Genomic DNA, 26,311 nt, shown 5'->3' with positions numbered 1-26,311 from the left:
GGGTTTTTCTTTTTGAATACATTTATTGTTAATAACTTTCAAATATAAGAAAACAATGTTGGCAAATGTGTTGGCAGTGTTTAATACAAAAGTAAGTGATTTTGTTTGCACAAATCAAAGATGAACTTCTTTAATAATTGCTTACTGATGTTCAGCAAAAACACCTGTGGTTTAAAGAGTGCAGATAAAAAAAAAAAAAAAGGACTGCCATAGAGTTTGGAATGAGCATCTGTTCATAGCTTGTTGACTTGTTGACTTGCAGCTTACCGTCAAGTGAACAAGTGATTAATGTTAATGATGTACCCTGATATGTGCAGTTCATCTTGCTATGTTCCTAGTCCATAAAGAAACTCAGGATATGCCTGTCTTTACATGGACTGGAATAATTACATAATACTGATATTGTGGCCAAATAATCCCACATACTTTTCTTTTTCTCAAACATCCTGCCATCCTGAATCCCTTTTCTGCCATGTTAGCCTTCCATAGACACCATTGAGTAGGTAAAACACAGTGTTCTTTGGTCATAGGTTAGTATTTAAGAGTAAGCCAAAGTATCATAGTATGTGAAATAATATTTCTTGTATTTGGGTCACTATCCTATTCTTACCTAAGACTAAGGGAGAGACTGACCTAAGATTTATTTTCAGAGGCCATGACAAACTTGAATGATAAAGCCTTTGTTAGGAAAATAAGTCAAATGTCAGAAAGACGAGACAAGAAAAACATTTTGAACAAACATGACTCTACATACACAAAAACAGCTGGTGCGTAAAAGTAAACATTTAGTCTTTAAATGGAAATGTGTAAAGGTTCATTTCTGGAGAGGAATCGCCAAACAAACCTACTGAATGTTTACACTGATATTATAGGTATTTGTTTAATTTCACTTCATTTGTGGGTTGAATTTACCCATGTAGAAGTGACTGTAAGAGTGTCAGTGATTCCTACAATAGCACTAGCCACAGTTGGTGCATCTAATGTATTACCATTACTTTTGAATCACAGAGCTGAGCATCAGATCTTGATCATCTTGAAAAAAAAAAAACCCAGAAGACCATTTAGCAACACTTCCTACTATTCAGAAGGTACGTGTAGAGTCCTCACAGACTCTTTTACCCATCTGGATGGGAAAAATATTCTGTCCACTCCACATTAAAGATTCTTGCTCCATGCTCAATTTGAACGCAGGCCAAACTTAAAACATTTATTATTAGCTACTATCCGCAAAATAATGCAGTAATATTTTGCTGTTTAGCAAAAAGACCAAGGACATGTCTTTTACACTTACTCTTAAGAATTGAAAGTGGAAATACCAGAACAACTTTTGCTGAATGACCATGGTTTTTCAGAGCTCGCTGCGTATTCATTCTTTCATGAAAGAAGATGCTTAGCTCTGTGCCTCGAGCGGTTCCACCAACTGCGGCTACAACAGCACCTTAAAAAGTCCTTGAAGCCAAACAGCACATACACACTGAATTCAGTAATGATGGATGATCTTAAAATGATGCTGGAGTTTTCATGTCGTCGCTACATTGTTCTCTGTGGAGTTTTAAGAAGTAAGGGGAGTGAAGTATGCTAATAGTGCTGCAGAATACAGTGAGGGAGCTTGCACATAAGGACACACATTAAAACCACAGTTGGCACCACATTGAAAGGACATTACAGGATAGTACAGTACAGAGTAATACAGTACAGATGGTGATTATACACACACACACACACACACAACACTGACACAGTGAAGGAAAAGACAGGACAGAGACATGGAGGTTGCCAGATCTACATCTGCGATTCATGATTTATGTCAGCCCAATTTCTTCTAAGACGCTCCGTGGTGCCTCGGCCTCCTGCAGATGAAGAAAAGAAAGTGCTTCTTGTTGTACTGTCAGTTTGTTCATCAGTCACACATTCTGTACCACTCGAAGCTATAATTAATAGTTCGAGTCGTACTTACAAGTTACTACATTTCTGGCAGGAACAGGAGCCCTCTCCAGTGAGTTGAACCTTTTACAGGCCTGTACAGTTGGTCAGGCTTTTGTAACAATAGTGCGGCATGCTTTGCTAAAAATAAATCACTGTGCAGTGATTCTGTCGACTGCAAATGGCTACAGCTAGAAAGCAATGCAAACAAGCAGGACTGTGCTTGCTTTAATGAACTGGCACAAGGGAGAGGGGGTATTAATCAAGTGCTGCAGGCTTAAAAATAAACAGGTGACGGCAGGTGCAGATGGTCGTGAGGTAAAAATAAAAAAGGCAATACGTCAACAATTTTGCTCTCCTCTCTTTCTCAATCTGGTGAAATTATTTCTACATTTATGCCAAGTTAAAGGTGCAATGATTACTCGAGTAACAAAATTTGTCTGATAAACAAAGAGTTTTAAGAATTTTTTAAAGCAAATATGCCATAAATGTGCTTATAAAATGTCAAGACCAGCTGCTTTTCTGTAAATATCTTCATCACCTTTGGCACTGAAAACTTGCGATGGGCATTTTTCCAAAATTTAGAACATTTTAGAAACCAAAGAATTAAATCGATTAATCAAGGTTAACTGACAGTGAAGATAATCCTTAGTCACCACTCTACTCCAGGTGCTGTTCACCTGACACCAGCTGGTCTGTCAGATGAGTTCAATTATCTCTCGAAGAGATGTGCTTACCTCCTGCAGCAGGTCAGCCTGTTCGATGGCCTTCAGCACGTTCTTCTTGGACGTCTCCTGTGCCTCTCCGCCCAGCAGGAACTCATCCAGGATGAAGTAGGCCTTCTCAAAGTTGAAGATAATATCCAGCTCACATACCTGTGAGGCCACAATACCACAGAGAGCAACAGATCAGAGGAAATACTGTCCTGACTGAAACCTTTGGATTCCTGCTGCGAATCCCATGTTACATGTCTGATGTTTAACTCACACTGCCAAAATATTTGTCCAGCAGCTCCACATATCTATGGATGATCTCCAGAGTGATCAGCTCATTATCCTGATCCTCTACTGCACAGCAGAAATACAGGCTCGCATATCTGCAGCATGGAGAAAGCAACAGATTGATATTAGTGACATGAGTGTATTAAGAAATCTGTCATCACTGCCAGGTCTGCTAATGTCTAATAAAAGACAGTACTGAGACTTCAGCTGGTCTTTAAAGAAACTAAGTATTTGGTGCTTTTTTGTTTGGCTGAAAGAAATTTTTGGGTACTAGGTAACAAGAAAAACCTTTTTAAGACACATTAAAAATGCCAAAAATAATCACAACTTTATTTTGCACTTTGGCAACAACAAAACAGTTCAGTCAGTTTTAAAACAATCCATCTCTGAACAAAACAGGAACCTTCACACAGATGGAATTTTATTCCAGGGATAATAAATTGTATTGCATTAGATTGTACATGTGTGCAAAATAGCCAGGGGACTCAGTGTATATCATCATGAGACCAGAAAACACCTCTTCCAGCACTGTGTCACTGTGTCCTGGCTGTTTGCTGTTTGTTTTTGTCTATTATAGTGGACACACTAACATGTGCCTTATGTATTTTCATGACTGAGTCATGTGTCCAAATATGACAAATCAGTCATTCTTTACATATTTGTATCATTGTCCTCCATTGTTTAGCAGTTGTTATTAGAGAGTGGGTGTTTCTGGATTTCATAACACACTAGAAGGTGAGATGTAAATGCCAGAAATCTCAGTGCTTGACAAAATAATCAGTGAATCATTGGTTCTCATAAATAAGACCAACCACCGATATAGAGGTGATGTAACAAACCAAACATTAACACATACTGTTACTTCGATTGTGCTCTGAAATACCTGCCATAAGTCAAATGTTTGAAGGTTTAACAAAATAGTCTAAACTCAAAGCCTTCCTTTTATCTATTTCCAACACTTTCAATCACATCTCACAGTCTTCATCATGTTCTATACTTAGATAATATTATGACAACTAAACCATCTCCATGACAACTGAGCAAACTCCATCTGCTTTGAGTTGCAAGCCATGAGTTGCAGATGAAAGGAAAAGGTTGACCTGGATTATTATGATATCCAACTACTGTTTCCATAGTCAGGAACCGACTTTAATACATGTTAAAGGTATAGTACTGTGCAAAAGTTTCAGGCACTTCATATGCTTTCATTCTTAAACATTATGAAACACAATCTGGGAGGTGTGTGATGAGTCCTACATTCATTCTGCAGCATGACAATAAGCCCAAATATCAGCAACAAGAAGAGCAACTGTTAAGTCCTGAACCTCAACATCATGGAGACAGTCTGGGATCATATGAAGACACAGAAGACACTGAGACAGCCTAAACCCACAAAAGGACTGTGGTAAGTTCTTCAAGATGCTTGGAAGAATCTACTTGGCAAGTACCTTGAAAAACTGTGTGCAAGTGCACTGAAGAGAACTGATGCTGTTTTAAAAGATAAAGGGTGGTCACAGCTAATATTGATTTGATTCAGGTTTTTGGGTTTTTTTTCGATTTACTGCATTTTGTGTGATGTCAACTGATAAATAAATAGCATTCATGGCAATATTTTTAAGAGCATGCTTACTTGACATTGATGCCCCAAACTACAACTAGTACAGTACCGCTGCAGTATCTCATGATAAGAATCTGTTTGGCAGCTTTTTCTAGGATTTAGTCATTTGAATGACAAAAATTAAGCCTGCTGCTGTTAATAAGTAACTTTCATAGCAAGTCACGAGTGAAGTAACAATTCTGAAATCAACCTGAGGGATTGAAGAAGAAATCCTGCATATGTGAGCATGTGCTTAGAGTATGTACACTCACTTGTCAGTTTATTACAAACACCAAGCTAAAACTAAGACAGTCTAATCCAATAGTCCAGAAATAGATCATAATCTTCATGGAGGTAGGATTTATTGCAGTACTGTTGAATTAGACTGCATTAGTTTTAGCTAGGTGTACCTACTAAACTGCCAACTGAGTGTATGCATCTAAGTATGAAAGTACATTAACTGTTAAGAATACTGTAGTCACCACCTGGGACAGACAAACTGAGGGACTATAAGGATATCACAGCCCAATAATTCAACTTCTCTTATTCTCATACCTCTTGTACACAATTTTGAGGTCCCTCCACTCCAAGAAGCTGCACATCTTGGGCTTCCTGGCCAGTATGGTCTGGACCAGGTCTCTGGAGATCTTCTTCCTCTCCTTGTCTGACAGAGGCACATACCATTTCTGTAACCGCAGCTTTCCCTGCCGGCTGAACAACAGCATGAACTGCATCTAAGGGAGGAAGTTCAGCTCACAGTCATTGATGGTTGGTTTTGAAAGAGGAACACTTTATCAGGATGTGAGGACGATGAAAAAAGTGGGTCGGAGGTGAGTAATCAGCAGTCGTGTGACATCTATGAAGAACATTATTTTTCCATTAAAAGTAAGTTGATTCGGTACATCTAATGGAATAACAAATAAGAGACGCCCAATACGTGAACACATGCATTATTCTCACGGATAATACGACCTAAGCATGTGATCGAGTTTATTTTACAACTGGTGAATTTTACGTCCAGTGGGCTTTAGCACAAAGTTTCATTTCATTAGCTTATGTTAGCTAACCTTGCTAAATGACCACATATTAACATCAACAACGCGTTATGTGTCATTTGCGCCCCCTCCTGCGACGCTTAGCTAGCTACAGCAGGTACGAGAAGTAAACACGACTCTTTACCTTGCACCGGGCCTTCGGTTCAGTCACTCGGGCGATTGGTAACTTCAGTGAAAATCAAGCGAAACATATAAGCAAAAGAGAGTTAACAGATGTTTCTGTGTTTCCGCGGGTTAGCTTCTCCTCCAGCTTTATGCTAAAGTAGCTAGCGGTTGGTGGTTGCTGGTGAGACAACGATTAAGAGAGCGGCGCTGTGATTGGCTGGACAAGCCACAGCGGTGGAATCGGATTGGTTTAAAGATTCCGTTATCTGTGACGTCGTTCCCAACACGCAGATATGGCTTCTTGTGTCTGAAAGTTTTGGTCGTTTTCACTTCCCTTTTATTCGGTGATCAGGAGTGTAAAAAAAAAAAAGGGTTACACTGCAGTAAACAGTATGTCCATATTATCTCGATCTCTTGTCCTCAGTCAAATGAGCCAATGATTAAGCCATTTTTGTAAATAAATGAGTAAATAAATGAAACCTGGCTTTTTTTAGACCCCAACACAAGTTTGAAGTTATTATTTTGCAATCAATTGTAAGTAGGATAGTAGTAGTAGTAGTAGCATTAATGAATATTGTCAGTCAGTGATATTTTGTATAATGAATCAAGAATAAAATGCTCACAAACATTGTCAAAATAATTAAATATTGCAACAAACTAGCCTATTAAACATTGCCACACTGTAAAAAACAAAACAAAAGTTTCTCACATAAATTGTACAAGTATTTCAAAATGAAATGACAGGAAAATCATATTCAAATTACAAGAATAAACAGTTTATTTAAATGGTTCGTGTGATTTAAAAAGATGATTTTGCACAAATAGAAAACATCCAATATTTTTTTTTAGCAGCTTTGAAATGACAAATCATCTTTATTGTCTGGTCATGCTGGAATATTGGCTTTATGATAAGGTGCCATATATAAAGAGATTATACGATATAATATAATAAGCTCCATGAATGGTTAATAAATCACCCAGTCGTGTAGCATTTAACAGTGTTAACAATGACATGCATACTTTTGGGGAAAATTGGGAATTGTGCCTTGAAACCTACTAGAAACCTTGCAAAGGCAAAAATATAAGTCATTTAGCGCCTCCCGCCGTCAAATAATCAAACAACAGGGACATGAAGTATTTTTCCCGGTGGATCGTTGTGGATGTACAGTTGCAATCCGACGTACTGACACCTTAACGTGTCCTTATCCGCAAGTCCTGACTCTGCATATCAAGCACTTTGACCGGGACATTTCTCTCTCTGTGTGTGTGTGTGTGTGTGTGTTAATACAGGCTGCGAGCTTAATGTTAAATGTCGTTAAAAACAGCTGGATGCTACTCGGCTAGCAAGCTTTAGCAGAGATCAGCCTCTGCAGATCCAATCCCCGCTGCAGGACCGGAGGGATGGGTCACTGCGTGGTAGGTTACCGCCGTGTTTATCATGTAGCATATGTACAGACAACCCCGTTTTTTAGTGCTGTGTAGTTGCCCATACATAATTTGTTGTGTCGTGTGTGCAGTGAGCAGTGAGGATGAGGAGCCGCAGTAACTCAGGAGTGAGGCTGGATGGCTATGCCAGGCTGGTCCAAGAGACCATCCTGTGCCATCAGGTGAGTTATAGCAGGCAATGCAGGGCTACCACCCACCCAGGTTTACCACATATTATTTGGGTCCACATTATTTGATTAGTCACTAATTTATTTGAAAATTTCTCCACTGAAGTAGGACATCCTCAGGTCTTCAGTATTGGGGACCCAGTCTTGTAGAGACACTGTGTCATAATCAAACTTTAAGACCTAATTATTTTAGTTAATGCTTGTTAATGCTTCAATTTTTTGCATGTCAAGTAATTAACACATACAAACCCTTAGGCAAGGCAGTATTATAACATCATAGAAGAATGGTTAGGCTGCAACCAACAGTTATTTTCATTATCTATGCGTCTGACAATTATTTTCCCTAATAACTGATGGATTGTTCAACGTATAAAATGTTAGGAAAAAAGTAGAAAATGGCCCATCATTATTTCCTGAAGCCTGATTGAGCATTGTATTCTCTAAGAAACAGTCAAAAATCTTAAGATGTTGAGTTTACTGTCATAAAACACTTGGATACTAGCAAAAACTCACATTTGAGAAGCTGGTGTCGGTGAATGTTTGGATTTCTTTTTTGCATAAAAATGACTTAATCAACTAATTAACTGGTTGGTTTTTGGGTGCCTTAATGAAAATACAGTGTATAGTAGAGGTCAGTAGGGTCCCACCAACAGATGTTTGACAGTGAGCCCCCCAGGAGGTGAAAACAGCCATGAAAGTAGCAATACCACAGAGTAAAGAAAAAGAATGTATTACATAGCATTCTTCATTTGAGTATAATGTAACTGAATTATAATTATGGAGGCATTACCATGTAAGCAGCTAATGAATAGCTTAATCTATAATAATAGATAACGATTCATTTGTTGGTTATATTTTGTATTTTATTATATTAAAAGAGAGGAAAAAATAAATTGTTTTTGACAATGTCTAAAGCGAGGTCACTTCTGGATGAAGGTCTTTGAATGTATGAGTCATGTATTTGATAAATCAGCTCTTTTAGGAGCCAAACTGTGTGTATTTAGAATTTATGCACCAGACTACATTGTTACCTTGAAGCACTCATTGCTTATTGAGTCTGGACGATAGGTGCACTCATCTGGCAAATTACAGAAACACCTTCTTCAGGAATGTGGACAAAGAAACTTGCTTTTTAAAGACACAAACTTTACTATACTTAAGAACAGTATACTTGAGTTACTTACCACTGCATTTACAAGCATAGAGGCTTTAAACTGTGTCTAGTTTTGTGCGCTTTTTGTGTTTCTGTAATGAAATCCTCCATCTTCTCCTGCAGAAACATGTTAGATATGTCGATGTTATATATGTAGCCTGTATAGATTCAGGTTAGACCAGATTGAGCTGCACTGAAATAAACAAGGCCTGAGCAAAGTTCACCCTCAGGAATGGGCTGAGCACTGGGAAACTATGTACCTTTATCTCTCAGCACTTGAGTTCACAGTCTACAGCTGTCTAAGTTTAACACTGTGACCCACAGGGTTCACAGCTGATAGAAAACAGAGCCAGCAGTCCTTACAAGCCACGCATATATGCTAGGCTGCAGGTTTGGTGTCAGAGGAGGGGGGTGGGCACAATGACGTTTTAGGTGCTTCAATTAAAAACTGAAACTGAAGGAGTGTAAATAATTCACCAACCATCCAAAAATCATTTACTTTGATTGATAGAGACCTGATACTTTGTTCATGTTTTAGTTACAAAAATGCAAAATGTATTGTATGGGAGTTCCAGCTTCTCAGATGTCGCGATTTGCTGCTCTTCAACAGTAAAGTGAATATCTTGGACTGTTGGTCTGACAAAACAAGTAATCTGAAGATGTTACTATAAGCTCTGATCAGCATTTTAAACTTTTACCTTGTATTTTTATAGAAAAAATGATGAATCAGTCAATCAACAAAATAACTGCCAGATAAATGGATAATGACTATTATTAGCCGCAGCTCTATTTATTGTCACATTTTCTACTTCCCCCAACTTAAAGTGGAAATCAAGTAAACCAAGAGAGGGTGGCTTGTCTGCCCCGTCCGTGCTGTGAATGAATGCTGTGTGTGTCTGTGTTTATTTCAGAACCCAGTGACAGGACTTCTGCCCGCTAGTACCCAGAAGAAGGATGCCTGGGTGAGGGATAATGTGTACAGTGTCCTGGCTGTGTGGGGGCTGGGCATGGCCTACCGCAAGAACGCAGACCGCGATGAAGACAAGGCCAAGGCCTACGAACTGGAGCAGGTGTGTTTGTGACACGGAGAGAGAGAGGGTTAATGTGTACACCAGTGTCTGTTTGTACTACCTGTTAGGTTTCATGAAATATTTTGGTGCGTGCCACATCACAAATATCTGATGTTTAAAACACTGATCTGCAGGAGAATATAAAGTAAATTCAACAATTCTTGCTAAACAGTTTCTCATAAAACCTGGTAAAATGATTAAGTCCGTGCTAAAACATGTTCATTAATCAGCTGGTTTATTGAAAGAATTTATACATAACCAAATTTGCCATGTAAGACATTAATGTAATTGAAGCGCTTATAAAGCATTTCCAGGCTACAGATCATATTATTGCAAGTGAACTCATTTGGAATTTTGGCTGTTAGAGTAATTACACAAATTATTCAATTATAGGAGTTATTTTATAGATTTAATGATTAACAGAAAATCAATAACTGTCACACAATTGGATTGTTTACTCTGTAATAAAAATGATTAATTGCAGTAGATGGAATGAATTATTACCGGACTGTAATTTAATAACATTGATTAATCTAGATTATGATTCCACTGAAAGACGCCAACAACACAGTGCATGTAAAAAGAAATCTGAAGACATGGAGATGGAAAGTGTGGAAATAAAAACAGCCACGGAGATTACCGTGGCCGTCTCCAGTTCAGACCTCTTCACAGAATCACAGAATCTCAGTCCACTGATCTAAAAACTGTTTGGATTATAGTGACGTTTTGTTTGATTTTTACATCTGTAGTTTACTGATGAGGTGTCGCTGTTTGTTGGCAGAGCGTGGTGAAACTGATGCAGGGGCTTCTACAGTGCATGATGAGACAGGTAAGGTGCACCTGAGCTCACATTAAGTGTTTACACGTTCATTCGTGTTTGCACACATTAACATCATATTGTGGTTGCAGGAAATCCGATAAGCCAGTGTTCTGGTTCGGAGAAACCAGGTATATGTTATCTGGGTGGCGCATGTTTTATGCAAACAACTGTCGGCTACGATCTGCACAGGCAGGTTGACCTCAGGTTATATAGGTGGTTAGTCAGAAAACCAAACAAACGAATGATTATCAATATGTTTGCGGTCTACATGTGGCTGATAGTGATAGTGAAAGCCTGACTGCAGTAATATTGTGTACTGTTTTTGCTCTCATTTTCCATCACAGGAAATAAGATGAAGATGCCAAATGCGCAGTAGAGTGTTAAAATGCTGCAGTGCTCAGGGAGCCATAAAGCAAAGAGGCGTCATCCTCTGCTGCTGAGATATTGTTGTGGAAATTGCATTACATAAACATCATCATCAGTAGACCTAAAGATATTATTCTTGAGTCTCACTGGGATGTCGAGGAGTCAAAAACAGCAGACATTGATAAGAAACCTTTCTAAAGCTGTAATCACAGATAAAAGGAAATGAGTAACGTGATCAAAAACAGGAAATGGAGAAGAAGCGGGAGTCTGCGTATGTACAGAGATTTATCTAATTGTGAATTAATGTTCATTTTCATTTCTGAAACAATATATAGCCAGAAAACATTGTCAAAGGCTGAGGTAAAATATTTACTTAATTTTAAAGCTGCAACTATTATGAGATTGATTGCTTCGTCGATTTCACCGATCGACAGAAAAATAATCCATTTTGATAAGTGATTAATTGTTTTTGATTAATTTCAGCTTCTCAAATGTGAATGTTTTCTGGTTTCAGTAGAATTCTATTACAGTAAACTTAATATGTTTGGGTTTTGGACTGGTTATCGGTCAAAACAAGACATTTGGGGACATTGGGGAAATTAAAGGAGACATTTTTCTCAGTTTTTCGGACATATTATTGACGATGGAGAATGGAGAAAATAATAAACAGATTAATCAATAGCAAAGATAACTGTGAGTTGCAGCCCTACTGATTTCGCATGAAACTGAAATGGGGCAGTTTGAAAACCTTGAAGGCATCCTGTCAATATAATAACGGCTAAAATGCCCCCAAAATACTTATGATTTAAAAAAAAAGAAAAAAAAAACTCCTATTCAGGATTCTGTGTTTTATAGCCCATCCCACCACATTTCTTTTTTGGTTCCCTCTGGCCCAGACAAACATCACTGAGCTGTCCGCCAGTATTTTACATGTTCATGTGTTTTCAGGTGGCCAAGGTGGAGAAGTTCAAACACACCCAGAGTACAAAGGACTGCTTGCATGCCAAATATGATACTCCCACATGTGCCACGGTGGTCCTGGACGACCAGTGGGGGCATCTCCAGGTGGATGCCACCTCGATTTACCTGCTGATGCTTGCACAGATGACAGCCTCAGGTACAGCAGTGATGCAGCGTGCTGCTCCTATTTGTTGCCTTTTCTGCATGTTGGTGTTCTCACAGTGAATTATTTGGGAACTATTACTGAACTCTTGAACTGAACAGATGTTCATTATGCGATAAACAGCACTGAACATGAGCTGGTCGCTGAGTGTGTGACGTTATCATGCAGGTCTGCGCATCATCTCAAACCTGGATGAAGTAGCCTTTATCCAAAACCTGGTCTTCTACATAGAAGCTGCCTACAAAGTGGCGGTGAGTAACACCTTCAGAGGTTTTGGGAAGGGAGGTTCCTAGAAAGTTGAAGGTGCCTTGGTTTTGGTAATGAAGAAGAATGTGTGGAATAAAAAAGTTGATATCTCTACTTCTGCTGCATAGATTTAGATCAACTCTCCATTATTAATCTGACAGGTGACGTAGTGCAGTGCTAACTCAGTGCAGTACTCTTAAATGTGATGCCCAGAGCAACAGTGCAGTTTAAAAACTGGAGAATGTGCTAAGAAATGACATCATGACCTTTTCCCCCCCTGTAGGATTATGGGATGTGGGAGCGAGGTGATAAGACCAACCAGGGCATCCCTGAGCTCAATGGCAGCTCTGTAGGAATGGCCAAGGTACAGGAGCCACATATTCCATTTATCATTGTCAGCATTTGTGGTGTACAATATATTAAAGGCCAAAGGAAGACAGTGTTGTGTAAAATGTATACTGGTGCATGGGGGGGGGGGGCGGTCTGCAGGCAGCTCTGGAGGCCATAGATGAGCTGGATCTTTTTGGTGCCCATGGAGGACCGAAGTCAGTCATCCATGTTTTGCCAGATGAAGTGGAACATTGTCAGGTACCGGTGGCTTTTCCTCCACCTGTCTCAGCATCGGCTCTGCTCATTGTTTTTTTTTCTGCTCAGCATGTCTGTGTGATCTCCCTCAGTCCATCCTGTGCTCCATGCTGCCAAGAGCTTCAACCTCGAAGGAGATCGACGCTGGTCTCCTGTCTGTCATTTCCTTCCCTGCTTTTGCTGTTGAGGACGCTGACCTGGTGGCCATTACTAAGTCAGAAATCATAAGCAAACTGCAGGTACAGTCTAAGCATGAGAACCACAGATCATTTGTTTAAGATGACTTTGAATAGAAACTACACAACTGAATATTTTACCCTATAATTCTCCCTTGTACATAGATGTAAGTCAGTCGGTATAATTTCAGGGTCGCTTTGGCTGCTGCCGCTTCATCAGGGATGGATATCATTGTCCTAAAGAGGTGAGATATTCTGTATATTGAAAACCTGAAACCTGGTGTTTATATTGTCATTAATTGCTTTTAATTGCTTTTTGATTAATTTTAAGAGAATTGTGTACTGTATAATGTGAGCTGGTAGGTTCAAGTTCCCTGCTGTTGTCTCACTAGGACCCATCTCGGCTGCACTACGACCCTGCGGAGCTCAAACTGTTTGAGAATATCGAGTGTGAATGGCCTGTGTTCTGGACTTATCTTATCCTGGATGGTATCTTTGCTGGAGACCAAGTGCAGGTAATGAAGCCAAGAGTTACTACTGCATCATGGAGTCACGTAGAATGACTTGCGCTGCAGATGAAATATTGAACCAAGTGACTGTGTGCTTTGCACAGGTGCAGGAGTACCGTGAGGCACTGGAGGGCATTTTGATCAGAGGGAAGAACGGCATCAAGCTGGTGCCTGAACTTTATTCTGTACCACACGACAAGGTATCCCCCTCCCAGAAGAAAGACATGACAGATACACCCTCTGTTCTAGACATATTGTAATTGCATGGTCCAACAAACCCACCAAATCAATCCTCTGCAGCGCACTGCTCTCTCTATGAATCTGCAGTGGAGTTGCGCTGCTGCCTGTCACCTGTGGTGATGATATCTGCTGTGAATCTTGATTTATTTAAATCCGTTTTATACAGCCTCACAGAGCAACTGGCATGACTGCAGACTCTCAGCCTTGTTCTTTTAAATATCTACTCTGATGTATCTGGTCTATTTTTGTGTCTAGTTCATCAATTATGTATTATTATAGTACATTGTATATCTATAGTATGGTAGTAATAATAATGGTATGGTAGGGTAATCTGGAAGTCTATCGGTAACAGAATAGTGTCAGGGAAGATAAGACTAAGACCATGTGCCTCTATATCAGGCAACCAAATAAGACTGAGAACATATTTTGCCTCTCACAGGTGGAGGAGGAGTACAGCAATCCTCACTCAGTGGACAGAGTGGCCATGGGGCAGCTGCCGCACATGTGGGGACAGTCACTCTACATCTTGGGCTGTCTTCTGGCCGAGGTATTCACACGGCCCTTCTACACCACCTCAGATGTTGCACCTGTCACAGACAGTGGACAATGTCACAGAAGGCACCGCCACAAGATGCCCATGAAGCCACACACACACACATACACACACACCACATCTCCTTTGTAAACATGAACATACAGTAAAACCTCTCTGCCTCTGCCTCTCTTTTTTCTTTCTGCTATAGGGGTTTTTAGCACCAGGAGAGATAGATCCTCTCAACAGGAGATTCTCCACAAATTTTAAGCCAGATGTTGTGGTACAAGGTTGGTGATAGATGAACAGTTTGGGGGAAAATGTCCTCAAAAAAAAAAAAAAAAAGTTGTTATTTGGAACTATGTGATTGTGTCGCTCAGTGAGGCCCCTGTGAGTCTGAAGTGCTCATCATACACCTGGAGTCATTTGTTGCATGGGTGGTTTCATTTTCATACATGCTTACCACTTGTAGAGCAGTCATATAAAATCTGTCGACAGCCGTGCTCAGCTTGTTGTAGCTGAACAACCTCTGTAAACTGACCTTGTTTACTTGGACTCAACTCCTCATTGTCAGATTGGCTCAACTTTCATCAGCCTCAGTAGTGTCTTTTTAGTCAAGTTTTGTTTATTTGACCGTATGAGAAAAGTGCATAACTCGCACTCAACTTTTTGCTTGTTCTTCTATGTTTATTGTTATGCACCAAAACACCAAAGCAAATTCCTTGTATGTGAAAACCTACTTGGCAATAAACCTGATTCTGATTCTGGTTCAAACATATCAAGGATGTCCAGGATGTATTTTGAATGTTATTCTGATGTTTACATTGTTTTATGTACAGATTTCCTTGATGTATTTCTTTTTATGTGTGTGTGTGTCAGTTTGTGTTCTAGCAGAGTCGGAGGAGATCCAGGAGTTGTTAAGTGATCATGGGATAATGGTCCAGACCATGTCAGAAGTTCTGCCTATCAGAGTCATGCCCGCTCGCATCCTGAGCCACATCTACGTCAGACTGGGTAAACAAGCACAAAGCACTCATTTCCTTAGCCTACAGGCTTGTGTGTGTCTGTGTAATAGCAAGAATACATCTTGTGTCATTGCTACAGGGAACTGCAAGAAACTGAATTTGAGTGGGAGGCCCTACAGACACATCGGAGTTCTGGGAACATCCAAATTCTACGAGATCAGAAATCGCTCCTATGTGTTCACCCCCCAGGTAAAAAAAAAAGCCTGAGTTAAAAACCACAATGACAAAGCTATTTAGAGGGAGGTAGTAATGAATACCAACGGTTAACACCCTGGTTTCTTTCTTGCTGCCTTCTCTTCTGTGCTTTGTGTCCAGTTTTTGGATCAGCACCATTTCTACCTGGCACTGGACAACCAGATGATTGTGGAGATGCTACGAACAGAGCTGGCTTATCTCTCCTCTTGCTGGAGGATGACAGGACGACCCACGCTCACTTTCCCCATCACCCGCAGCATGCTGGGTAATAAGGCTCTTAACCCAAAGCAAATCAGTCCTTTAATTGTTCCATATAGTACACATATAGTGTAGTGTATTTATGGTTAGCATTAAAAAAATGAGCATACAATACTTGTGCCATCGGACGTTAATCAAACTACATCAAACAAGGCTACTGTCAGTTACATTTAACTTTCTTTAAAAAAAATTTTATCGCTAGTTTTTTTTTTTGTTTTCTCAGATGTTTCTGGAGCTGATTAACTACCATCCACAGTCATGGATGTATTATAGGAACTGCTCTCAAAGGCAGCATCCACTCTCTCACCCAGCACATGAGCCAATAAAGTTTTCTTACAGCTTTGCTTCCACACAGTGTTAGACGTTGCATTGGAGTAGAGTCACCCAAATGAAAATAGCTTTTCTAGGCTCAGAGAAAGTCTCACAAATAGATTAAAAATTCATTATAGGAGGAGTTTCCTGTCACAAGTTCTACAAAGGTCTCCGTTGTAATGGTGGGCTATGGGCAAAATGCTTTTTGGGCCACAGGGGATTATTTATTGCAATATCTGAGTCACCACTGGGATTTGGCAGCATGACTGAGTGGCTGAGTGCATCCAGCTCTTTGGATACATCCATGCCCACAGTTCTAATCTATTGGCTTCTCCATGTCCTTTCTATCTGCATTCTGACTGTTTATTTAAGTTTTGATGTGTGAAACCTTCTGGCACTTCATTCTAACTGGCATTTTTCATTCAAAACATGACTGGGGAATCATTTAGATTTGCTAAAGATGAAATAATGAATGTCTAAAAAAAAAATCAGATGTCACATTACTGCATGCTGTGTAATAAGGATACATTTAATATGTGGTATCTATGTCTCCCTCACGGTGTGATGATGAATGTATGTTCTGTATATTTCCATGTCGCCATTTTGTCAAATTATTTCACTTCGCCGCAAAGCATTTATATTCTTTCTGTGTCCAGTTGAAGATGGAGATGCGATTGATCCGTGTATCCTAGCAACACTGAGGAAACTACAGGATGGCTATTTTGCTGGAGCGAGGTCTGTTTCCATCTGTGACACAGGACTTCATACAATTACTGTTAAGAGAATAATGATGTTTTTACAAGTGCATTGTGGGTATTTTGTGTGGGTGTTACCTCAGGGTGCAGATGTCAGACCTCTCCAGTTTCCAGACCACTTCATTCCACACTCGTCTCAGCTTCCTGGAAGAAGAGAGCGATGACAATTTACTGGGGGATGAGGATGAGGAGGATAATGACGACTATGGGGAGGAGTATAACAATTGTGGGCCCTCAGGTAGTTCATGACGAACAAAGAGTGTGTGTGTAACAGTGTGTGTGTAACTCTCAGTCATATTTGATTAGTTTAGTTGAACTGTAAGTAAATGTGGAGTGTTATGTATTTGACTGCAGAGGGCTCAGAAGACATGTTTGACCAGCACCTGACGCAGCTGCTCCACAGCACCAACACCAAGAGCCACCTTCCTCCCATTCAGAGGGGGCAGCACCATGTCTTCAGTGCTGAACACACCACAAGAGACATTCTGTCTTTCATGGCCCAGGTCCAGGGCCTGAACATGCCCAGTGAGTGTGATGAATTTAATGAATTATCTTAGGTACAGGGTCGGGGTGGGTGTTGCTTTAAAATTTTTAATTCTAGTGCTCATACCATACCTGAGATTTGGTACTGATATCAAAACGATACTTATTTAATACCTTCCATTGAGTAATATAGACATGTTTTCAAGTTCTCAAATGTTTAAGGCTGTCAAAACAAAAGGTGCAGTACAGGAGGTTAAGTAGTAGTTGTAAGTTCAAAGTTTGTTTGCAGCTTTATTATCCTCTAAAACATACAGATAACAGATAAAACATACAACCTTTATCTAGCCCCATTTTTACATTCAACACACAAGAACTTGTATCTTGTCAAAGTGTTGTGAAAAGGCTTCCTGGAAAGGTAGAAACCCACACACAAATGTAATATATGTACATATATTGAATTTCCATATATGAGATTGCAGTACAGGCTGATTGTCTGCCTGCTGGGGATTTCTGCCTGCCACACCTCCGGCGGTGGCTTAGGGTGACCCTCCGGCATGTTCTCCTCCTCCTGGAAGACCAGGCAATGCCACAGGTGTTTCAATGGGCGCTGAAATATATATATGCATATAAAATAAAAACATATATGGAAAATGTTATATGAAACCTATGAGAAAACTGTCTCATATATTGACACTTATGTCTAGCCCATATAAATATGTATGTTTATGTATGTATGCTTTTATTGTAGACACGTTACATAAATATATATCTATCCCAAAGCTTGTCAATATATGTTGATGTTATTACAGTAGGGTCCAAAAGTCTGAAACCATTTTCCCAAAATGGGTATGTGTGTTGTTTTAATAAACTTGCATTTATAAATAAAATATATGTTGTTAACACAAACATGGTTTACCACATAAAAAATCGTCATATAAATGTTGTTAATATATGTACGTATGCAAATTTTACTTTGGGTATTTCATATATGGTATAAACATATCTTCGTGTATCCAGAGGATGTATATATGTGAAAATAATATATCCCCTTATAGGTGATATTCATGGAAACATAATTCTTGATATAGGGACACATATGTCATATATGACATTTCTGTATGGGAAATCATTATAGGTAACTGAAGAAGAAATGTTAAGTAAAATCAAAACTATTCCTGTAGTTTTTTTTGTGATACATTGTTTTAATTAGCGTGTATGTTTCAGAGTCCTCCATGTATCTCCCTGTGGCTCCCATCATGAACAAGCACCGCAGATCTCTTAACCTTCTTGAAGTTCCTCATCCTCAGCACGGCCCACATGCAAAGCAGCACAAGGTAGGCACAGCTGATCCTTCCACGAGCAACCTTGTTTCTCTTGTGCTGTCAGTAATCCTCTGAAATAGATTTGTCTGACACTGACATCCCCCCAGAAGCCTCACAGTGCTGCTGATCTGCACCTGCCTCGAGACTCTCAGGGCAACACAGACTTTGCGACGTTGGTGAGGCAGCTGAAAGAGTGTCCCACTCTGCAGGACCAGGCCGACATCCTCTACGTTCTCTACGTGATGAAGTATGGACATGGAGACGACTACAAACACGCACTCACACACAGCTCGTTGGCAGCTTTGGCCCACTAATAAGTAAACAATGTGGTTTTCTTCTCATGACCAGAGGAGCTGATTGGCAGGTGGAGTTGTCAGGTCCTGGGCAGGGCGGGGTCACCGTGCGTTCACTGTTGGAGGAGCTGTATGTACAAGCTGGAGCCTGCAAAGAGTGGGGTCTCATCAGATACATCTCTGGAATACTACGCAAGAGAGTGGAGGTCCTCGCTGAGGTCAGTGACAAATCATAGTCATTTTATCTCAAAAGACAAGACCTGATACTAAACTGTGCTGTGGAAAACCAATTCAAGCAGGATGTGCATTTATAGAATTTAAAACAAAAGAACTTATCTGACAGGGATACAAGGATAGTTAGATCCAATCCAGACTAAAGTTTGCCTGAACTAAATAGAGACAGAACACTTACGTTGGCAGCAGCATGATGCTCCGATTATTAACACGTAGCTGCCAGCATTTGGCAGTTCATACTCTCTGTCTTACCTGAAAATACACCTTTTGTCCTGTGATGATTATGAGGCACCATGTAAGAAGAGCTGATAGCGAGTCCCCTCTGATCCACTAGAGTATTAGACATATCAACTATCAAAGCTGAGACTCCAACCATCAAGTGAGACTTAATGTAATTTGGATCAACTCAGGTCTAGGATTAAATCTCAGTTACAAGGATCTGAGCGGACCCATGAAGACCTCTACTTGACTCTCTTATCTTTGATGTCACCCACAGAGGTTTGACCCCCAACGTGGCTCAGTGTTGATGCTGGAGTAAGAGGTGTTGAGGCAAATATTCAATCCAGCATACTTCTCTTTAGTCCTTAACAGCATCCTATTGAACAATGTTTTAAGCTTTTTCTTAGCGATACCATCTGAAGCAGCAAATCCCATATTCTGTAATTCTAAAAGCCAAGCATGTTAGTTTTGCTGGTGATGGAAAGAAAGATTCAAAAAAGTTATACAAAGCCTTCCCAACTATTTCCATAAGTAGCAAAACAAGTCGCTTATAACTCAGCCACTCATCATATTTACATGTTTAAATCAAGTTTTTAAAGAGAGTTGAATATATAAAGAGCAATTCCAGAAAGAAAAAATGTTTTGTCTTCTTTTCATTTTTCATTTTTCTCTTGCTATCTCTTTCCCACACAGTACACTTTCAGACAAAATATAAAACTGACACACACTCACATCCAAACCACCTTTATAGAATCTGTCCTGATCTAAAAAATAAGGTCCCAAATATGGGATAAGAAACTTACACAATTCATGGTTAGAAACACTCGAAGTCATTCTCAAATCACGTTCTTGGCATCTTCCATTGCGTTTAATTACTGGACAAAAACTCACATATTAAAATAGACAGAGACTCTAACACCATCTACTGGCCATTAGAAAAACCAACTCAAAACACACTAACTTCAGTACCCAGCCATGATATGACACACTGAGCACCGGCTGAATAACTCGTGTAGTCAAACTGGGGGAAAAGCACAAAGTGTCTCCTCCACAGAATCACGTTATTTGTCTGCTCCTCAGGCCTGCACAGATCTTATTTCCCATCACAAGCAGCTGACTGTGGGTCTACCTCCTGAGCCCAGGGAAAGAGTCATCACAGTGTAAGTCGAAGTAACAGGCGTGGTTGTGCTCACATTAAGGCTTTGTTGAGTTAATAACGACATAATGATCAGCTCCTCCTCCTCACTGTTTTTTTTTTTTCAGGCCACTTCCTCCCGAGGAGTTGAACACTCTCATCTATGAAGCCAGTGGTCAGGACATCAGTATAGCTGTACTCACTCAGGTAAGTCTTTAACCGTTCGGACTGCCTCGGGACTTTATACAGACACTAATCTTACAGCTGTGAACCGTGTGTGTGTTTTTCATACAGGAAATCATGGTCTATCTCGCCATGTACGTGCGCTCCCAGCCCGCCCTGTTCGGGGACATGCTCCGACTCAGGATAGGACTCATCATGCAAGTGATGGCCACTGAGCTGGCTCGTAGCCTGCACTGCTCTGGTAGGAGAACCAGGCACCAGCTTACACACAACTGTGAAACATGCACACACCACAATGCACAGTAAAAAAAGAAAAAGAAAAAAACCGTGTTAACACCTTTGTAGGGGAGGAGGCGTCTGAGAGTTTGATGAGCCTGAGTCCGTTCGGCATGAAGAGCCTCCTGCATCACATCCTCAGTGGCAAAGAATTTGGGGTGGAGAGGAGCAGTGAGTTTTTTTTTTCTTTTTCTCTCTTTGTGTCAGTGCTCACGTGTTGGCGTGTGTTGAAACATCAGTTCTGAGGGAGAAGTTTAAGAGAAGAAATAAGGCAATGAAAAAGATGGTCAGTATGAGCCAGAATCAAGTACTACTGAGAAATAACTGGACCAGTTCATTTTTAGTTTTTAGCCACACTAGCAGAATGACTCAAGGGATGGCAGTGGTGGTCGGTCGGTCAGTCCACCACCATATTTCAGTCCAGACTGATTTTCCAATTTCATTAATTGCCTGGATTGCTTTTTTTTTATGGCTCTGACAGAGGGAGATGCCGTCACGATTAAAAATCCCACCTCAGTCTGCTTGATCTGGTTGCTTTCCATCTAGGGAAAGAGCCATCAAGCACAGAGCACAGAGAGGAGGAGAGAAGCAAATCAAGTAGAGGGGCTGAGACCGGCAGAATGTGAATGACGTCATGTTAGTTATTTACAGTGGTTCCACAACAGTTTTCAACTACAGCCCTAATTTCTCACATTGACCATACACACTCCAGCCATATACCAGGTTCTGACCTTGTCTTTTTTTTTGTCTCTGTGCATCAGTGCGGCCAATCCAGTCAACAGCCACTAGTCCTGCCATCTCCATCCATGAACTCGGCCACACTGGAGCCACCAAGACTGAACGCACAGGAATACACAAACTAAAGAGTGAGATAAAACAGGTGGGAAGCACAAGTAAAAAAGTGAATATTAATCAGATTGTAGCTTTTTAAATATGCTGTGACATGTGCTTTGTGTGCTTTTATCTATCTATCTATCTATCTATCTATCTATCTAGAACAGAATAACAGTGTTCTTGCCTTTGGTTGCAGCTGGATGAGTCTCGGCCTCTCAGTGTGGGTTGGATTTGATAATATCTAGCATGTAACCGTTTCTAACCTCGGCTTAAACAGCGGAACTGTCGGCTCTTTCCTGCTCATAACTCACTAGTTGGCTCTGAACATTTTGTGAGCCACAGCATCCTCCATATCTGGAACGCTTTTCACCTCATCGCACATCAGTAGGAGAACATGCTTTGCTACTCTTCCAAGTATCGCACAGCAGTTGTCTTTTATTTTTATTTTTTTGTAGTAGAATATCGCAATGAACATAACGTTTTTACAAATTCATGAGCTCTTGAACCAATTCAGACCTTGATTAAGCTGCTTTTAAGTGGTACACCCTCATAACTCATTGTGTGGAGTGTAATCGTTTGTTTGTTGAATGGTCTTTCTTGTGATCAGTCTTGTAGAATAGTCTGATCAGTGTCAAGTTGAATCACGCTTTTCACTTCACAGATTGTAACATTGTGCCTCTCTGTGCGGCTGCAGTGTCATCGTGACTGCAGTATGAGAACCATGTGAACCATCTCATACTGTTCTCTGTCATCTGTCATCCATATCCATGTGTAGATCTTCAGCGGTGGTCTCTCCTTGAGTAGCAATGTCACTTCTCCTCGCTCCACGGTAAACCATTTCACCTCATCTGCCTCAGATTATCTTGCTTTGTCTTGCCTAATGTTGCTGTAGTTAGAATGCATTTATGTTTGGTTTTTTTTTAATCAAGATTTCATATTTTATGTAATCACTAAAAACTCCATGTGCCTTGCTGCATTTAAGGGTAAGGCTGGTGTTAGTTTCTTTTTTTTTTGTCAACAAATGTCCTAAAGAGACTCAAACCAAAAATAAATTCCATCTACAAACAAGTATTATGCATGTAGTCAAAGTACTGATATAACTCTTCAAAAACATTGATACACACATCATAAAGACATCGAGTAGCACATTGCATTAAACATTTCTCTTTTCTGTTTTGGACATTAAATCGTTAAGGCATGAATTATATTATTGCCTGATTTTTGGTCCGTAATTCTGTAAAACCATGTAAAGCTATAATTTATTATATCAGGCTGTGGCTATACAGACAACTAAACAGCTAGATTGATCTTTTTTTTGTCTTTTTAAAGTAATTAAAAACACTAAAACATAGAATAACACCAGTCTTGTCCTTTAATATGTCTGCTCAGGTGTTTTGTGTAGTGATAGAGCATGATATCGATATGCATGATTGATTGCATGGGTTAAAACTTAGGCGGCAGTCGAAAAGTTTAAAAAAAAAAATCTCCTTTCCTAAGCACTTCTCCTTGACCTCCATGGAAAACATCACGGGGTCAAGGAAAGATGTGAAGGAGAATTCATAAAGACTTAGAGCAGAGAGAATCCGACTGCACACGTGGATGATAAATATTACTTTCCTAACAGGATTGAAATGTTGAAATAAGATAACATGAAAGGAATATACAAGTAGAAAAAACTGCCCAACGAAAGTAATAATTAAGGAAGGGGCCGGAATAAATTATACAGAGAATTCGAACCTATTCCAGGTCATTTCACTTAGTGAAAGCATACAGACTTCTCGACTGCTGCCTTATCGTGTATGTGTGTGAGAGAGTGAGTGAGAGAGAGACAGGGACAGAGAGAGATATGATGGCTATGATCAACCTTATTTACATGAATTGGATAGAAAGTCTCTGTTCACCGTCATCAGCCTCATGATGCAGCCAGGGGCTCAGTGGTAGGACGACTGATTCAAATTCAGCTGTAGGACCCCTGATTATCCTCCTAAAGGGGAACTCCATCAATTTTCTACATCAAAGGCTGCTGGAAAAAAAATCAGACATATTCCCTCAAGTGATTTCACTTGAGTCAGCACTGGTTAGTTAGCTCCAACAGGATGCCAAGTTAAGGGAGAAGTGAAGTGGTGTGAGAAAAAGTTGAAAATCAGTTAAACCATGTTGGGAACATGTTCTAACAGCATCTTTCTGTCCTCGCACCACAGCGGTGCAGCAGTCCCTCCACTCCCAGCGGGATCCTGTCCCCAGTGGGCCCTGGTCCGGCAGACGGGCAGCTGCACTGGGAGGAGAGGCAAGGCCAGTGGCTGAGGAGACGCAGGCTGGATGGAGCTATCAACAGAGTACCGATGGGTTTCTACCAGAAGGTCTGGAAGATCCTGCAGAAGTGCCATGGCCTGTCCATCGATGGATATGTGCTGCCTTCCTCTACCACAAGAGAGGTAGCGTCTGTCAGATTTGCAGCTAAAGCTACCTAGATTTATGACCTCCTGTGTGTGTGTATGTGTGTTTAATTCTGTGTTTTCTGGGTAGATGACAGAGGGAGAGATCAAGTTTGCAGTGCAGGTGGAGTCTGTCTTGAACCACGTCCCTCAGCCAGAGTACCGGCAGCTGCTCGTAGAGACTGTGATGGTTCTCGGCTTGGTGGCTGACGTGGATGTGGACAGCATCGGCGGCATTATCCACGTGGACCGCATCCTGCATTTGGCCAATGACCTCTTCCTCGGTGACCAGGTACTGATGGCGAGAGATACATTTTTGGTTTGTGAGGTTTTCATGTATTTGTGCATGTTCACCCGGCTTCACACTTTTCTCCCTCCCCAGAAATCCAACAGTGCCAGTGATTATTTCCTGGAGAAGGATCCAGCGACCGGAATCTGCAACTTTTTCTACGATAGCGCCCCCAGTGGCAGCTATGGAACCATGACCTATCTGTCAAAGGCGGTGATCACTTATGTCCAGGACTTCCTGCCAAGCTCCAGCTGCCTGATGCAGTGAAAAAAACAGACAAGTGTGTGTTGTTGCTCCTGATGACTCTAATCACCTAAAGAGACACATTATATAACTAAAGGATCGACTGGTCAGAGACAGCAAAGCTTCTCAATGTCAACTCATACAATTCATGTGGTGCTTATAAGTATTCCCTCAATAAATAATCAATAAGCTCTGTAGTTCTCATACACTGATGTGACATCATAGCCTTGGCAGCTTATTACAAACCACTAAATAAGAATGGACTGTGAACTTATTTATTACTTCCTGTAAAATGTATGTTTGCAGGACTTACTAACATGCATCTAATGTCAACTGACATTTGCAAAGATATGAGCAGGTTTCAGTGTCCTTGGTGTTTGTGGGAATATTACATTAACAGTCTGTCTTATAATTGTATTATGTCATATGCCCAGCAGTTATCAGAGTAAACGTTTTGGGAATCTGTGCTCAATAATGTCCCACAAATCAATAATTTATACTTTTATTTTGTTCCTCTATTACCTTTTAGTTTGATTTGTCTTAGTAATATAATAATTTATTATCATATTGTAATGGCTGAACTAAATATGAGGAAACATAATAAAATATTAATTTAAAAACAATTTCTAACCTCAAATGACTTTATTTTCCCCCCACAAATGAAAAATATTACCTCTGATAGCTTCCATGCTATTTATAATTAAGTGCTGATGATACTGAAACTTATGTGCAACTAACTTGCAGTGACTGGACCAATGTTTCCTAAACTCATGGGGATTATTGGGGTGTCCCATTTTCACGTCTTCCTATGGTGTAGTCTTGTATTAATTAATAACCTGTATGGGAACAAGAATCATACTTTTTTTCAAATACCAAGATGTGTCTGTCTTCGTCTTTGTGTATGTGTTATGTGTTTTGTGCAATGTTGAAAATTAAGCTGTCTTTGTGTAAATGTCATCCCAGTGTTATGCTACTGAGTCAACATCTTGCATGGACCTCAACATATGGAAGGTTTGCTCATTCATGGAGAGTGAGGATAAGTGCATTTCTCGTGTGTTAGGGCAGAAGTCAGCTTTAATACCTGTATATGGTAGTGTTTTATATGCTGTATATATACATGGTAGAATATACAGTGTGTATGTCGGGAATGAAATGGCAGTACAGCTAGATTGTGGTACAGTAACAGAGAGGTCCCGAGTATGTTGAATAAGGTCTTTGTAAGTCTGAGAAGAATGTTATTCTGTTTAACCTTTTATCCCTGTGGTTTCATGTTGAAAGCAAAACTACAGGAAACATAGTAAAATGTTGATATATTTTAATGCTAACTCATTTACATAAAAGAAACAGATATATTTACAAATATAATTATTTTTCCTGTTATCATAATAAATTGTGCAGATTACCTACTTAGCATTGAAAGACCTGTTAAGTTATTTTAACAATGCAGTTGTGCCTCATTCCATCAGAAAAATATGTTTATTATGACACTTTCATACCTGTTCATTCAATAATAAAGCTATTTAACCAAAGATGGTAACCTATCATTGATCTTTATATCTATTTGCCACATATAGTTTTGAGTACCAGCTATAGTAAAAGCTCTAATTGATTCCAATTGAATTCCAATCAGAGTTCTATGGGTTGGACCTCATATAATTTTAATTTTGCTAACACATACTTAAAATTAAAAAGAGCTTTATTTAAAT

The 26,311-nt window shown here is 40.0% G+C and overlaps 2 protein-coding genes across 7 annotated transcripts; one reads left to right on the top strand and one right to left on the bottom strand.

The window, feature by feature from the left end:
* Nucleotides 1-3: 3 nt before the first annotated feature.
* Nucleotides 4-5,992, bottom strand: LOC139627855 (AP-1 complex subunit sigma-2-like). The gene is made up of 5 exons (XM_071489010.1): nucleotides 5,701-5,992; nucleotides 5,077-5,255; nucleotides 2,911-3,019; nucleotides 2,661-2,798; nucleotides 4-1,850 (listed from the first exon to the last, which is right to left on the bottom strand). The coding sequence occupies exons 2-5, from the start codon at nucleotides 5,253-5,255 to the stop codon at nucleotides 1,803-1,805; spliced, it is 474 nt and encodes a 157-aa protein (XP_071345111.1). The 5' UTR covers nucleotides 5,701-5,992; the 3' UTR covers nucleotides 4-1,802.
* Nucleotides 5,224-25,476, top strand: phka2 (phosphorylase kinase, alpha 2 (liver)). Of its 6 annotated transcripts, none has more exons than XM_071488992.1 (34): nucleotides 5,224-5,351; nucleotides 6,972-7,097; nucleotides 7,199-7,288; nucleotides 9,359-9,517; nucleotides 10,299-10,346; nucleotides 11,652-11,820; nucleotides 11,995-12,077; nucleotides 12,356-12,436; nucleotides 12,562-12,660; nucleotides 12,750-12,896; nucleotides 13,025-13,078; nucleotides 13,226-13,348; nucleotides 13,447-13,542; nucleotides 14,022-14,129; nucleotides 14,326-14,404; nucleotides 14,994-15,128; nucleotides 15,219-15,328; nucleotides 15,455-15,599; nucleotides 16,561-16,639; nucleotides 16,743-16,897; nucleotides 17,014-17,184; nucleotides 18,367-18,476; nucleotides 18,575-18,711; nucleotides 18,813-18,975; nucleotides 20,291-20,370; nucleotides 20,474-20,552; nucleotides 20,640-20,769; nucleotides 20,874-20,975; nucleotides 21,566-21,684; nucleotides 21,835-21,858; nucleotides 22,414-22,467; nucleotides 23,840-24,073; nucleotides 24,165-24,365; nucleotides 24,456-25,476. In XM_071488992.1, exons 3-34 carry the CDS (start codon nucleotides 7,211-7,213, stop codon nucleotides 24,627-24,629), a joined length of 3,726 nt encoding a protein of 1,241 aa, XP_071345093.1. In that variant the 5' UTR covers nucleotides 5,224-5,351; nucleotides 6,972-7,097; nucleotides 7,199-7,210; the 3' UTR covers nucleotides 24,630-25,476. The 6 variants fall into 6 exon arrangements, with proteins under 6 accessions (XP_071345093.1, XP_071345089.1, XP_071345095.1 ...); XM_071488988.1 differs by having other exon boundaries at nucleotides 18,572-18,711; XM_071488989.1 differs by having other exon boundaries at nucleotides 5,259-5,351; nucleotides 7,007-7,097; nucleotides 18,572-18,711.
* Nucleotides 25,477-26,311: the final 835 nt, after the last annotated feature.

This window comes from Trachinotus anak, unplaced genomic scaffold, assembly GCF_046630095.1.
Source record: "Trachinotus anak isolate AG129_WGS33_773 ecotype Australia unplaced genomic scaffold, CSIRO_AGI_Tana_v1 ptg000011l, whole genome shotgun sequence".
Classification (NCBI taxonomy): Eukaryota; Metazoa; Chordata; class Actinopteri; order Carangiformes; family Carangidae; genus Trachinotus; species Trachinotus anak.
Note: the sequence above shows the minus strand (reverse complement) of the source record. Positions and strands in the feature narration are given on the sequence as shown.

Coding starts and splice junctions, on each gene's coding strand:
- LOC139627855 (XM_071489010.1), bottom strand. CDS start 5,255: ATGCAGTTCATGCTGTTGTTCAGCCGGCAGGGAAAGCTGCGGTTACAG. Junction 3,020..5,076: donor CTCAAAATTGTGTACAAGAG/GTATGAGAATAA, acceptor TCCATGCTGCAG/ATATGCGAGCCTGTATTTCT. Junction 1,851..2,660: donor AGGCTGACCTGCTGCAGGAG/GTAAGCACATCT, acceptor CTTCATCTGCAG/GAGGCCGAGGCACCACGGAG.
- phka2 (XM_071488988.1), top strand. CDS start 7,211: ATGAGGAGCCGCAGTAACTCAGGAGTGAGGCTGGATGGCTATGCCAGG. Junction 14,405..14,993: donor GCCAGATGTTGTGGTACAAG/GTTGGTGATAGA, acceptor TGTGTGTGTCAG/TTTGTGTTCTAGCAGAGTCG. Junction 18,477..18,571: donor CACATGCAAAGCAGCACAAG/GTAGGCACAGCT, acceptor ACATCCCCCCAG/AAGCCTCACAGTGCTGCTGA.